General features: G+C 30.0%; 7 protein-coding genes across 7 annotated transcripts; 3 read left to right on the forward strand and 4 right to left on the reverse strand.

The window, feature by feature from the left end:
- Positions 1-372: 372 nt before the first annotated feature.
- LOC113797475 (uncharacterized) lies at positions 373-1,269 on the forward strand. Its single transcript, XM_027347858.2, has one exon. It carries the CDS (start codon positions 402-404, stop codon positions 1,248-1,250), a length of 849 nt encoding a protein of 282 aa, XP_027203659.2. The 5' UTR covers positions 373-401; the 3' UTR covers positions 1,251-1,269.
- A 44-nt stretch (positions 1,270-1,313) lies between these two features.
- On the reverse strand, positions 1,314-2,682 carry LOC113797644 (uncharacterized). Its single transcript, XM_027348060.2, has one exon. The coding sequence runs from the start codon at positions 2,680-2,682 to the stop codon at positions 1,342-1,344; it is 1,341 nt and encodes a 446-aa protein (XP_027203861.2). The 3' UTR covers positions 1,314-1,341.
- A 229-nt stretch (positions 2,683-2,911) lies between these two features.
- On the reverse strand, positions 2,912-6,503 carry LOC113798112 (transportin-3-like). The gene is made up of 5 exons (XM_027348600.2): positions 5,968-6,503; positions 4,016-5,898; positions 3,531-3,920; positions 3,323-3,435; positions 2,912-3,259 (listed from the first exon to the last, which is right to left on the reverse strand). The coding sequence occupies exons 1-5, from the start codon at positions 6,356-6,358 to the stop codon at positions 3,190-3,192; spliced, it is 2,847 nt and encodes a 948-aa protein (XP_027204401.1). The 5' UTR covers positions 6,359-6,503; the 3' UTR covers positions 2,912-3,189.
- Positions 6,504-9,821: 3,318 nt separating this feature from the next.
- COX6B (Cytochrome c oxidase subunit 6B) lies at positions 9,822-10,461 on the forward strand. Its single transcript, XM_027348604.2, has 3 exons — positions 9,822-10,058; positions 10,117-10,231; positions 10,292-10,461. Exons 1-3 carry the CDS (start codon positions 9,937-9,939, stop codon positions 10,343-10,345), a joined length of 291 nt encoding a protein of 96 aa, XP_027204405.1. The 5' UTR covers positions 9,822-9,936; the 3' UTR covers positions 10,346-10,461.
- LOC113798114 (uncharacterized) lies at positions 10,443-11,896 on the reverse strand. The gene is made up of 4 exons (XM_027348603.2): positions 11,755-11,896; positions 11,117-11,696; positions 10,727-11,050; positions 10,443-10,663 (listed from the first exon to the last, which is right to left on the reverse strand). The coding sequence occupies exons 1-4, from the start codon at positions 11,865-11,867 to the stop codon at positions 10,571-10,573; spliced, it is 1,110 nt and encodes a 369-aa protein (XP_027204404.1). The 5' UTR covers positions 11,868-11,896; the 3' UTR covers positions 10,443-10,570.
- A 5-nt stretch (positions 11,897-11,901) lies between these two features.
- On the forward strand, positions 11,902-13,578 carry LOC113797623 (uncharacterized). The gene has a single exon (XM_075824963.1). The coding sequence runs from the start codon at positions 12,705-12,707 to the stop codon at positions 13,536-13,538; it is 834 nt and encodes a 277-aa protein (XP_075681078.1). The 5' UTR covers positions 11,902-12,704; the 3' UTR covers positions 13,539-13,578.
- On the reverse strand, positions 13,514-15,007 carry Tsen54 (tRNA splicing endonuclease subunit 54). The gene has a single exon (XM_027348601.2). It carries the CDS (start codon positions 14,905-14,907, stop codon positions 13,636-13,638), a length of 1,272 nt encoding a protein of 423 aa, XP_027204402.2. The 5' UTR covers positions 14,908-15,007; the 3' UTR covers positions 13,514-13,635.
- Positions 15,008-15,059: the final 52 nt, after the last annotated feature.

The raw sequence follows: 15,059 nt of genomic DNA on the forward strand, positions 1-15,059 counted from the left end.
GTGATGGTTGAATAATAGCAAACATAAATATAAATATAATACCGTTATGCATATAATATTACGGCTGGATATTTATACATAGCTAATTTTTCAAGGACAAAAAATTTCAAAAATAAATCAATTAAACGTATCAGAAATAAAGCGGACAACAGGAAAATAGATTCTAATTTTTTTTAACTTATGAAATTGTGAATATTAAAATTTTCAACCAAATGAGAAAAATCTTTCAATAAAACAAATGCTGACATCTGTCAGGCTTGAAACAAATTTTTTCCAAAAATTTTGAATTCTTACATAATCAAATCATAACATTTTAAAAAAATAATTTCTAATCGATATAAAAGTTCAAATTTTCTCGAATTGAATGAGAACAAAAAAATTTGTCGATCGAATTGTAAATTATGATTGTAAAGAAATTGATTTTATCATTCCAACTGTTACTGTTTGTGTTGATCAATGCCGATAATTCCTCAATATCGGAATTGAATATCACAAATGTTATCGGCAATGAATTATCAACCAGTGGTCAAAACATGACTTTTATTTATGAAACAAAGCCGTTACAATTTCTACTTTCATCTAGACCAATGCTAAATATAACATGTAATGATGAACGTAATAGTATTATTGCCAATAAACAAGGTCTCGCCAACATTTTAAAATGTTGTAGTCAAATATTGATGTGTCAATGTTTTGAAGATCATTGTAACAACGATCCGGATTATAAAAATGGAATATGGTGTGAACAGGTGCGAATACATGGTTGTAAAGTGGGTGCAGATTGTGACGGATTAAATCTCGACACTAAAAAATGTAACGCATTACCAGAAGTAGGTAAGTGGTTGTTTTACTTACTGATTGCTATTGGAGTAGCAATTGCTTTTGCTATTCTCGTATTGATATGCATGATTGGTTATAAAAAGTTTAAAGCATTTAAATCCAATAAAAAAACTGGTTCACAATCTCACATACGAATGGCAATCGCATCCAGTCCAAATGTCACCAGTCAAGTGATGTGTGTAGACACAGCAAACCCCTCACAATATTCACAAAGTCGTGCTTCATCAATGAGTAAAGCAAAAGATTCTGGGACCAGTTCAAAGTCGGGCTATAATAGTCGTGGTTCAAGTAGACAATCGGATCGTATGTCAAAATTACCGCAACAACAACAAACTACTAATCACGGACAAAAATTTAGCAGAGATGCAATTAAACCTACTAGAAGTTTTCTTCAAAGAGCTGTATTATAATAAAAAAAATGTGTGTTAATTTTTTTTTTGTTATAAAATCTATTTTTATTTAATTATATTTGGGAAATACATTGAAAATTAAAAGTGAAAATCAATGCATGCAAATTTTTTTATAAAACAATAAAACAAGCATAACATCCATCAGAATTGATTCTACAAGTTTGAATCTGTTAATGAAGAATATATGTCCACAATTTATACCAAAACGATTGTTTTTTATTGTTTGAATGAATAAATTCGATTTAATTGTATATCTTAAAGTAATCCATGCCTCAAAGCGTTGTTGTTTCAATTGTTCTCGATTCGATGATTGTTGTTGATTTTTTTGTCGAGAAAATCGATACCAATATATTCGAGCATTCCAATTCATAATTAATCGGGTAAAAATTTGATTATAAAATGGAATCAATGAAACGTATGAGTAAATAATTTTTGTATACAGGTATGCCGATCCCATCAAGACAATTATTCCTTTATTTGTTGTATTCATTCTTTGTTGTTTACTATAAAATGTACTGCAATTGATGATTGCTGATTTAGCAATCATTTCGATTGCGAACATAATTATTCTCATTGTTTTATCAAATTTCCATGCATCTAGATATAATGTAAGATATTCACAGTGAAAGTTTCGCCAAATTAATCTTCTATTTGCTGTATATTTAAAATCAATTGTTCTAGTGAAAATAGCTTTAGCTATTTTTAGAATTTTTATCAATTGAATTCTATAGAATTCTACTGCGAACAATACAAATTTCATGGCAACAAATAATTGTCCCATCAAATAAATCAAACGAAATCTAAACATGGTCCATAATTGAAGAAATAAAAGCCATTGTAAAAAAGTCATTTTATTATTCTGATTCAAACGGCAAACATGGATAATGAATAAAGCATAGCCCAATGTTAATATTATTGCTGATAAACGATAAAATAATGTCGAACAATAATCAATAATTCCAAAGAAAAAAATCAGATATTCTTGTAACCGTGTTTCCATTAGATTATTATCATTATATTTTATAAGCAAATCATTCACTAGAAAATTATAAGAAAGAATATTCTTGAACATTGAAAACCATAGATAATCTAACATTAGAAAAGTGATGACTAAATGTATGATGATTAGATCTGTTCGCTGAATATCAAAAGTTTCTTCAAAATCAATAAATGATAATGGCAAACCGGCTACGGATTCTGGTCGATTAATCATTGTAAGCATGATGGAGTTTAAAATTACTGAAATTATCGTGATCCAAACAGCCCATTTAAATGTTCGATATGTCCAATGAATATGTCGTTTTCGATAATCAATGATAGAATAATCCATACGAAGTAGATAATAGTTAAGACATTCGAAACATTTATCAAAAATGTCACTGATGCCATTTTGCGTCGAAATATTTCGCTTGATGATTCTAGGATAGTACATGATTTTTATTGTTGTTAATTCACCAGTCCAACTGTAAGACAAAAAAGAATAGCTGGTACGTAATTTATATCAATTTAATTATTTGAAATAAATGATCATTATGTAATAAAAAAGAATACTTTTGGCTAAGATCCATTAGTCTTGGTCGCCTTGGTGAAATTTTAATTTATTATTGACAACAAAAATAAAAAATTATAAAGCATTAATTATTTCTTTGCAATTTTCATAATGATTAAACAAATAATAATTTAATTAATCACATCGAAGAAAATATGAAGAAAAAATGGTTAAAATTACAAAATAATTTGAAAAATTGAAAGTTTTTTATTTTTTTTATAGTTGTTGTGTTTCATTCAATTTATTGTTATCGGCAAAAAAAAAACAATTTACGAATTTATAGAAATTATTTGACATCGACAACCCTAAATCATTCTTATATACATTTATAAATCGAATTGCTATTTTGATAAATCAATGTCGTCAGATCGAAATTTATCATCATAATCATCACCATCGGGAAGTAAAAAAACGTTGAAAGTAACGCAATTCACAGACCATATGTTTAGGATGGCTGGCACTATAAATAAGAATTGAAACAATTTTAATCATTTAATAAAGAAGGACAACAACAAAAAATTACCTCCGTAAATTATCGTAGAAACTTTTTAATCTATCATGGCTGATATTATATCCCTCTTTCTGTATTTTTTGATATAGATTTTCCGTTGTATATTGTAGATATCGATCAAAAAACTGTTTAAATTAAGAGGAAACAAAACCAAACAAAATTGACAATCGTTTGTCATTCGATTTTTTTTCATGTTTATTCAGTTTTATAACAATCTTACCTCAGGGTATTCTTTTTTAAACAACCAGATCGCCTCGACCATATCCGGTATAAAAAAGCTAGGCAATTTAAACATTATTGAATCGATCAATGAATAAAATATATTACGACCAAAATCGGCTGCCAAATATTGTGTGGAAACTAATGGATGTCCTAACTGTAAAAATTTAACAAAAAATTTTGTTATCGATTCATTTGCTTCTTTTTGTGGCAAATAAATGGACATAATGGCCAAGCTGATAATTCCATTTAATGTTTCAACATTTGTCATAAATTTTTCGGGAAGCTTGGTCATCGTACGTGTACATAATTTGAAATAATCGTCAACCGTAAAAGGATTAAGATTGAGATTGTTTTCATTTAGAGAACCAAACGTAGCCATAGAAAATGCCTACCCAAAGGCGAAATGATTTTTAAAAAGATAATGATGAAAATTTTTCTTTTTTTATAAAAAAAGGACAAGAAAAATATTTCACTATAACTTACGTTGAGCATCCGAATTAAGCCATCGGCCAAAATTTGATTATTTGGATCCGCAAACTCATCGACCAAAACGGAAGCAATATATAGAAGGGAAGAATTGCTTGGAAAATTTTGATATAATGGAACGATATGATCAACGATAGGCTGCAAAAGATATAAAGGTTTCATTGAACGAATAATACAACGAATACAACGTGAACAATGTTCAATCACTTGTGAATCGATCGGGGCGAAATGTGTAATGGATTCTTTCAAAAATGGCCATATATTATCACGAATGTGGGCATGTATCACAGTCGAATTTTTGGTCTTTTCGTTCGGAGTAAAATTTTTGAATGCTGCATAGATATTGTCAATGATTTTCTCCCATTTCAGTTTTTGTTCTTCTATCGATGATTTTTGATTCAATACGACCTGAATTTTGTCAAGACAATTTTGCAATGATTTTTGAAATAAAATTTCTTGTTGCTCAAATTTTTCATTATTCTGAATAGACAGTATCGCTGTACAGCAGGCCATAATCGGTACACCTAACTCAACACGATCTTCAATTAGTTTATAGATCTGTTCCAGATCATGAAATAATTTGGAAATCCAATCAAAATCAACAATGTTATTCATAGTGCTCAGTATTTGTTTTAAAGCGATTGCAGCTTTTATCGATAATTTGGTTTGCTTGATATGATTGGTGGTAATATTATTAAGCAAGAACATTATGACTGGTTGTAAGAAATTTGGATTATCATTGACCCATTCATCTAGTTCGCCAATCAGATCACAACTCGTGGCATAGATCTGTATATGTACCTGTTCGGCACCGGGTTGATTGATCAAATTGAGAATGTGATTAATCATTCCGGATAGAACTTCATTTTTGTGTGGATTCTCAACATCGATACCTTCAGAATAGGCAATACAATACATGATATATAAATGAGCTTCAATAATTTCCCACGAAGTTGTTGGCCTGAAATTATCCATAACATTCATTGAGATTGTATAATTAACCCAATCAAAGCACACACAAATTTCTTGAATTAGTTCATGGATTTGAGATCGATAATCATATACATCGGATTTTTCATCAATAATACTTTCTGAATCAACTTCTAAACGACAAAGACGTGTCAAAGATGTAAATAAATGATTGTAGTATGGAGCGAATTTAGTATGATCATGTTTTCGAAGAACTTCCGAAAAATTATACCAAAAACTGAATGTAATTTCTGCCACTTCAAATTCATAATGCCCAACACATTTAAGAATTAAGTGCATGATTTTCAAATCGATTTGATCATAAATTAGAAATTCGATAGTTGAATTGCCTAATTCGACAAAAATTCTTGTCAAATCTCTTAATTTTTCAGAATCTTCAGTAGCCAATGCATTATCATAACATGATTCCAAAGCATAAACTAATTCGATAACTTCAACACGTATATCGGCGAAATGACTATGTGCTTCACATTGATAAATCACTTTGCATAGAGCATCTGATGCTTTCTCATGTGTATCAACCGAACAATCGGGATTTCTTAAAAATTCAAAAGTGATAGCCAACATTGAACGAATAAGATCGACATTATCTTTGGTAAAATTTAGCCAAGATTCGAAACATGAAAAACATTTTTGACTAATGAATTCCTGTGTAATATTATCACAAGTACGTGACTCTTGAAAACAGGAAATCAACAATTGAATGACCATTGCAAAATTATTTGACATATACTGTTCAAGTTGATCACGTCGTGTTTTAGGTAGCTTAAACATTGGTCTACTTTCATCATATTCCTGTGCGATACATATGAGAATTTCAATAAATGTACATTTGGGTAATTTTTGCGAAAGCTCTTCAAATGGATTTTGCCAATTATCATTGATATAAACTAAAAGAAAATTTGAATCATTCAAAATAAGTTAATTTTAATTTTTTTTAAATACATTTTTTTACTTACAAATATAAGTTAGAGAGAGACAAAGCTGAGTTTCGATCGGTTTCATTTTCATATTGATCAAATGATTAATGAGAGAATTTTTCAATGAATCATAACTTTCAACTGGTAGTTCAGTGTATGAATGTAAAATTTTTGTTTTCAATGTTTGTGCAGCAAAATAACATGATTGAAAATCAATTTTATTTATTAACAATTGATCGGATATTTTCCATGCAAATATGGATCGTTGAAATTCTTCTAACCATTTTGAAGCCAATTCTTTGCATTCTTCTTGTTCATACATTGCTTTGATTAAAGAATATACTTGTTCCAATTTGGGCATTTCTGTTATAGAAAATCCAGAATTTGGAGCTATTACAGAATTATTATTGTCGGAAATATGTTGGTTCATTTTTATTTTATTTTCTTTACTAAGTCAATCACAATTATGATAATGAATAAAATATCTTGATGCACGATGAAAAAGAATTTGACAGAAAAAAAAGCTTAAACGATTATCATAGATTTATAAAACAAAAAAATTGAATTGAATATATTCACATGCATGCATGCTCATGTTTTTTTCGGTAAATCCCATTCATAAACGACGTTTGATTTACTTCGAAGGATAAAAGAAATCGGAAACCGGCTTAATTTTTTTTTTTCGTTTATTTTTCACCAAACAATTTCAAAATCAGTTTTTTTATATTCATCATTTTTTTTATCCAGGGGAAATGATTATAAAGATAAATAGATTTTTTTTCTGTCAATTGATTGGCTACCGAAAAAAACGTCAAAATTTTTTCATTTTGCATAATCCATTACGTAATATAGGACGGAGATCAATTACAAGGTTTAAAATTGCTACAATAATTAGACAATGATTACCTCTTTTGTTTTTTCTTGTGTTTCGCTATTTTGTAATATTCAAAAAAGAAAAGAAAGAAAAATTTTCATTCCAAATGAACCTTATCTTGTTGGTTTCCGATATTGGTGGTCTTTAAATGGTTAATGTTTTTATTTGCCATTTTCAATCGTCAAGGTCAAGAGAAATCGACAGAAAAATCCAAAACTTTCAAAAAAAACCGACGATTATCAATTGTTTGGATTTTTTTTTCGCTGACCAACAACTTTTATTACTTCTTTAAAAACAAGAAGAAACAAATTTAATTTGATTTTGTCTACCTGTTGTTTGGTGTACAATTCACCTAATTTTGTTTGTTTTTGTTTTTGTTTTTGTCAGTTTCTTCCTTTTCTTCATTTCTATTTCCGAATGACAACAAACATGTAATTTTTAAATTTCAAAGTTGAATTTTTTTTATATAAAAAACATTCAGTTATCACACAAAAAGACACCGGATATTAAACCACATACACTTCCATCCAATGTAATAATATTCTCATCTGATGTATTGTATTGCTTTTCATACCTGTAATATGTCAAATGTATTCAAGCTTGAAATAAAATGAATGATTGTTTGAATAAAAAAAAAAAAAAAATGTCAAAATTATTATCAAATATGAATAAAGTTTTGTATGCAAAGAAGAAAATTAAAATTAAAATTTGATTTCCTGATCTACATATCGATAATTATGATGATGATGATGTTAATCATTTGAACTTTATTGATCAAATAATAATTTTTCAATAAAACATTTTCTTTAATCATTTTTTTCCAGTTATTTTGAAAGTGCCATTGAATTTTTTTTTGGTTTTGTTTTATTAAACAAATGATCAGTTAAATTTTTTCGACCGAATCAAATTAAAAAAAAATGATTCGGAAGAGAAATGATGATGTCGAAAGCTCAAAAATAATAATAGCAGCCTTTTTTTCAAATTTCAAATGTTGAAATTTTCAACAATTTTTTTTTCTTTTGTTTTGAAGTTAACAACCGGAAATCATGTAGAGGTCGTATCGTATTGGTTATTGTATCAAACGTATTTGTCGTATTGAAGGGAAACGGATTGGATGGAGCTATACATTTCTTTTCTTTCTTTCTTTGTTTTTTGTTTAATTTTCTTTTCTGTTTTTACAATCTTTTTCACTTAGTTTATATTATTTTTAAAAATACCTTTAAATCTAGCCGTTTCAAATCAAAAGTTTGTCATTTGGTTTTGAGCTTTCTTTTGTTTTGTAACACATACACATAACACCAAAAGACAAATATAAAACAACAACAAAAACTTTTATAACATCAACGGCGAATATTGTCGACCATTTTTTGTGATTATTGTGAAGTGAATTTTTTTTCTTCTATTCGTTTGCATCTTAATGCAATATATTGTGTTCATATTCATCAAATATTGTTTTAGAAAACTATTCACAATCCACAAAATGCCAAATCTATACGGTCTATTATGGTGTTTGTTTGTAATTGTGTTTTCATCGAATATCAACAATATTTATGCCCAAAATGAATTCGACTTGGGAAATCTTGGTGATGGTTTTGGTTCCGGCGGTGGTGGTGGTGGAGGAGGACCGGGAGGATTAGGAGGCCTTGGAGGTCTTGGAAATATCCTTGGAGGTGGTGGACCAGGTGGTGGCGGTTTTCAAGGTGGTCCAGGTGGCCTTGGATTCGGTCTTGATGGTGGCCGAGGTGGAGGTGGTGGTAATGTTCTTCAACAATTGGGTGGTCTTGGTCAACAAGGTGGTGGTGGTGGCTTTGGTCAAGGATTGGGCCAAGGATTAGGTCTTGGCCAACAAGGCGGTGGTGGTGGCTTTGATCTTGGAAATCTTGGACTCGGGAATCTTGGACTTGGTGGTGGTGGCGGCGGCGATGGACTTGGCCTTGGCGATCTTGGTTTAGGAAATCTAGGCGGTGGCGGAGGCGGTGGTGGCGGTCTCGGTGATATTGGTGGCCTCGGCGGTCTTGGAGATATGGGTGGTTTTGATCCAATCGGAATGCTTGGCTAAGTAATCAATTAAAAATTAATGATCGAATAAATCGAACCGGAAATATATCATCGCCGATGGTGACACGAGTAGCCGGCCATATTAATTTATTCAGAATTTTTTTCAAATAATGCTCATGTCTAGAATTTTTGTTTATTATTCATAATGTTAAAAAAAAAACGAACACCACTCACCCATCAATTTTCCTGTTCCATACCTGAACCTATTTAATTATTTTTGTCTACTTTTACTAAACAAATTGTAATGTCGTGATTTGAGACACGGATCGTGGATATAGGGATACATGCAAACAGACAATACAAAAAAAACCATCTAATGAACAATAGCATCCATCAACCATGATGATAAAATAAAAATAGTTGTAAATAGCTTATATTCAACACTGGTCCGAAAGAGAACTTGTTTGAAAGATGATGTGACCTAATTCTAACAAAAAAAATGACCAAATGAAACCTGAATTGAATCGTTTTTTTATTTCATTTCTCGTCTATCATTCGTATGTAAAGGTCTGACTTTCTTTTCTAATCATCATATCCTATTTGTAGAACATGAAGATTTATGCAATTGTCATCCACTTGGTAAGTTTGATTGTCTATCAATCTGAATGATTTTTAGATTATGTTTCAATATTCGAATAGATCTTTATCTTTTTGGCTATTATCAATCTATTGGCCAATGTTGACGCCGATTCCGGTGATTTAGTTACACCTTGGACACCATATCGAACACGAACTAAGGCACCACCACATTTTTCCTTATATGATTTATTCAATTTGCCGAAAGGAGAAGTGGCCGCAGGTCAATATATTCGACGATGTATTACATGCGATATGCCACGATTATTCAAAGCTAAACATTGAATATGATGATGATAATTGAATTTAAGTGAAATAAAAAAGAATTGTAATTCGAAATTGCTATACATTGTATATGAAAAGCTCAATTTAGTCATTTGTGTGTGTTGTTTTGATTGACCTCAACGTTACAATTTTACGCATTTGAGAACAGATCATTTGATCAAAGTTTTTTTTCATTTTCTTGATCGATTATTTTTGCTACTATCAATTCAATTACGATGAATGTTGTTGAAATCAAAATAGAAGGCGATAAGGCTGTGGTCAAGAACCCAGAAATGTTGAAAGGACGAGGACAAACTGTGCCGTATGATCCTCGATTTCCAAATACCAATCAAACAAGGTATACTCGACATTGTTTCAGATTCGATTGAATAATACGTTTAATATCCCAATCATAGAAACTGCTATCAAAATTATTTGGATTTTTTCCGATGCCAGAAAGTTAAAGGTGAAGATTATGAACCATGTTCATGGTATAAATTTGCCTATAATGAATTATGTCCACCCGGCTGGGTAAGTTGAATGATGATGATTATTTATTTTTAATTTTTGAAAACAAACATTTAAATCTAGATCGCTAAATGGGACGAGCAACGAGAAAATGGCATCTTTCCCGGTCGTATCTAATATGTACGATACTGATCGTATGGCTATGAATATTGGTTATTCATTGTAGATTGATTTCCAAATTGATACATTATTATTATTTGCAAAGAAAAATAAATTTGAGATTAAAATAATTATGATTTTATTTTCATTTTATTAGACAAAAATTTTGAAGCAAAGCATCAAGATTTTTTTTTGATTATTATTTTAGTTAAGTTAGTTTTTTGGGGACATTCAATTTATAGATTAGTTCATTTGTTCCATTAGTAGTTCTTGAAATGAAATATCAAAATGTGAAATATGTTCAAGGACTTCTTCATCAGTGGTGAATAGAATTGTCTGTCAATTTAAAGGAAAAATCATTGCAAATTTTTTCTGAACAAATTGCATAATCATACATACATCACCGAAATTTTCCAACGTACCGGTTAGATCGCCACAAGCTTTGGCAATCTCACCACAAAATATTGTTTGTTCATCCAATTTAACTTTTGCATATTTAACGCCCCGATATGAATGTATACGAGATTTATTATAGTTCCATATGCGAATCAATGCGATTGTTGTCGGTTTTTCGAATCGAAATATGATACGTATCGGTAATGCTTTTTTTTCATCAAATCGACATTGCCAAATATGAGAATCATCATGTGTTCGATAAACATTATCGATCAATTTATATAAATCATTATATTCTTTACGATTTTCATCATTTTTCAAAAATACCTATTCAACATTAATTAGAATAAAATTAGAAAATTTATATCTACTAATAATAATTAGAAATTAGACATTTTCAATTGATGGACGATTGCCAAATCGATCCAATATTTCGATGCCATTGAGACCGATGAAATTCTGATCACCCCAATTCTCCATTAATATCAGACATAGTTCAATACCGGTCGGCATTTCCGGTATGATACAGTCTTCAATGATTTTGGTTTTTTCATCAAGTTTTAAATTTTCGATTGATTTGAATGTTGCCGATGTGAATGAAAGTAGATTATCATCATGTATATCTATGACACCAGCAGATTTACTTGGAGTTTTCATTTTAAAATTATAATCAAATGAATGTTCAAATGTTTTCGATATATCTTCCGTATCGATTGGTTGTTTATAATCTTTGATCGTGGTATCATTATCTTCAAATTTCGAATAATGATCAGTAATTGAATCTCCATTTTGATTGACAACAGATTCGCGCAAAGATTCTTTTTTGTATTTAAAATCAGCAATATCACTCATTCTACGTTTTTGACTCAACTCTTCAAACCACTTTGGTCGATTAGTTGTGATATTGTTATCGCTGGATGGTCGAGATTTATTTCGCAATGGATGTATATCGTGATGAAATTCCAATAGCCAGCTGAATATAAAAATATTCATTTGTATTAAAAAATTCTCCTTGTAAAATCGATAATTACCTTGGAATTTGATGCTGTTGTTGTCTATCGTTTTCATTATCATCGATTTCGGTGGTTGTTATAATAATATTGGATTGTTCGTTTATAAATCCATTTGATGATGGAAAAGGCATGTCATTCACAAATATTTATTCGAATAATACCATTCGACTTACCATAAACACTAATCGTTAATGGGACCAACCATATAAACCTTAAACATTTTATCCATGTGAAAACGAACATAAATAGAATAGTTATCTAACAGATATTCTTTATTGTTTTATTGACTGAATGTTTTTGTTTGTTTGTTTGTTTGTCGTGAGTTGTGAATGGTAGTTCGTTTGCCCTTGGAAACCGTTTCGGCGTTTCTATGATTCTTGATGACGTTTACCTGGATAAAATTTTAATAAGTCAATAAATGCAAAAGTTTTCTTTCTTTTCTACATTATGAAGATTTAAATTGTAACAATGATAGGTTAATGACATTGTTTCATATTCATGAACATCCAATAACCAGGAACTAGCAATTATTCCGAAATAAATTATTTGTTGTGCATTTATATTATGCATGCGCGTAACTTTTGTAAAGTTATTTCCGGGATGAGAAATAAATAAAAAAAATTGAAACTATTCTTTGCCAATATATTTCGTTTTTATTGTGATTGTTATATCTAAAAATGAAATAATATTTAATCAAATATTTTTTTCTTAGAATTCAATTTATTGATTCAATGTTTATCAATAGATTGTTGCAACGGGTAACCAAATGGGGATTATCTTAATCAGATTTCTTTCCGAGACAATAACAGTATTAATCGATTAATTCCAATCACTGCGAACGATTTGTCATAGATCGGATCATCAGCATAAATGAGAAATGTAGATGACAATATTTAGGATGAGTGAGTGCTTTGTTTGGGAGAAAAAAAAACTACGGATGATCTCAATCTAATTTAAACCAAAGCATAATGACATCAAGAATAGTTGAACATTTTGAATCAATTCAAAAAAATATGGGCGCATTTGAATCTTATATCGACGAGGAAATTGTTCATATTGAGACAAATACTATTCAAAAAGAAATGTCCGAAATCAATGTTCTCACCTGTACTATTGATCATAATAATAATCCACATCGTAATCATCCACAGATTCGATCGAATTCAGGATCAAAATGGCCATGTACTGGACATTATAAACCTGAACTTGGATTAGGTCTTTTAAAAAAATTATTCGATACGATCAACACAGGAAATAGCAATGAGAATTCTCAATTTCAAGCAACTAATAAAATCGATGATCTCGACAACAATGTTCATTCAATTCAACAAACGGACCATTCATCATCAATAATTCCAATGAATGATAACTGTGTTCAATTCTACATTGATTCCAATCAAACTTACGACAAAAACAATATCATCAATATTTCTACATCGACTGTTCAAATGGCAGTCGATCCTCACGCAATTGATAACCATAACGGATTTCACAATCAACATTATCATTATGATTATGATTCAAATATAGCATCATCTTCGGACATTTTTCTTACTCATCCATCATCTAATGATCATAATAATTATCATGATAGACAAAATCTGGTACCATCAGTCCATTTGCAAAATTTTTCATCACAATCATTATCACAAAATTATGATCAATTTGTTTCACAACCAGAGTCCCCTGGAACCAATTTTTTTGATAATGAATCTGTTTTTCCACCAATAACGTTAGAATCTCCACAATTAATAATGAATATAAATGAGAATGATCCTAATTTTTTACAGCCTTTTTATTGACTTTTAAAATAAATGAAATCGATACAAAAACAAAAAATAATGCATGTGTACTTATTGTTTGCTTAGGTTTTAAATTATACAATAACAATGTATGAAATCAACGCCGCCCACCTTTATGATGATAGAATTGTTCCCATAGACGTGGAAATTTATTTTTTGCCATCAATGTCTCAAAACTATAAAAATTAAATGTAAATTGAGCGAGGACCGCAAAAAGAATCGGACCATTTTGAATAATAAGCTCACGAAAATGATATATTTCTTCAATCGATGGTGTAGGTTGATTTTCATCGACAACAATAACAGAAAATAATGGTTTATGGTTTTGTTTTTTATTTGCTTGAGATTGATAAATGTTAAAATCAATATTTAACATGGAAACAGGACATTTGGATCCAAGATTATCAAAACAGAGTGGCGCTTGTTGTTGAATTGATTGGAAAAGACTTTCGGTATCCAAAATAGAACCAAGTGGTATCAATGGCTTATGTTTTTGACTATACAATGGTCGAACTAATTGTGATAGATTCGCAGGTCTTGCTGCTTTTTTTACACAATATAAATATGAATTTGTCGATGGTGATAATTCTTCATCAGACCCATCTTTTGATTTAAAATGCTGTATCAATTCTTTGTCCATTTTATTCAATTTTGGTATATTTTCCATTTTCAACGGCTGAATACTGGTAATGATTGCATAGTTATCGTTTGAATTTTCATTATTTGATGTATTGATTTTTTTGGAATCAATCTGATTTTGATCATTATCATTATCATCCATCACAGTTCTTTTGATGCTTTTTGATTGCTGCTCTTTCTCAATGTCAATTTTGGGAATTTCTAAAGGTTTCGAAACAATTTGTTGAACATAGAACCCAATTCGAGATAATGTAGAGAAAATTTTATAAAGTTTAACTTCACGATTATCATGAAGCAATAATTCATAAGCATCTTCAATGCTCAATAAAATATCTAGATAATAAATGGCTAATGATCGACATTCGAGCAGAAATAATGCTTCGAATGGCGTTAAACATTTAGCATTTGGAGTGTATTGTTTCAGGTAATCTTTACCGACGATTTGTACTACTCGTTTTTCAGGATTCCAATTACCTTTGGTAACATTTTTCTTATCAACTAATATTGATATATCATCACGAATTTTCGCATATTTTATATTCAATTGTTCAAGAAGTGCATCGAAATCAATTTCTTTTTCGTCGTCAATTATTTGATTTTTTCCATCATTTTCATCATCATTTTCGGACAAATCAGATTCATCATCATTTGGTACACGAATATAGAAGAAATCACGGTCATTTTGATCAGATTTTTTGACGGTAGATTTATCGGCCATTTCAATGTCCATGGTTAATATCAATTAAATCATTAGTTGAAAATTTCATTTAAAAAATCTTTGACAAACAATCCGGCATGGATATAAATCCATCGTATATAGCGACATCTAACGAATTCATTTTTCAAATTAATTTGAATCTTTGATATTCAACTTCAATATCA

The sequence above is a fragment of the Dermatophagoides pteronyssinus genome, unplaced genomic scaffold (genome assembly GCF_027571235.1).
Source record: "Dermatophagoides pteronyssinus isolate colony J.1.1.1.1 unplaced genomic scaffold, Derpt_VIB-CSIC_2022.12 sq0003, whole genome shotgun sequence".
Lineage (NCBI taxonomy): Eukaryota > Metazoa > Arthropoda > Arachnida > Sarcoptiformes > Pyroglyphidae > Dermatophagoides > Dermatophagoides pteronyssinus.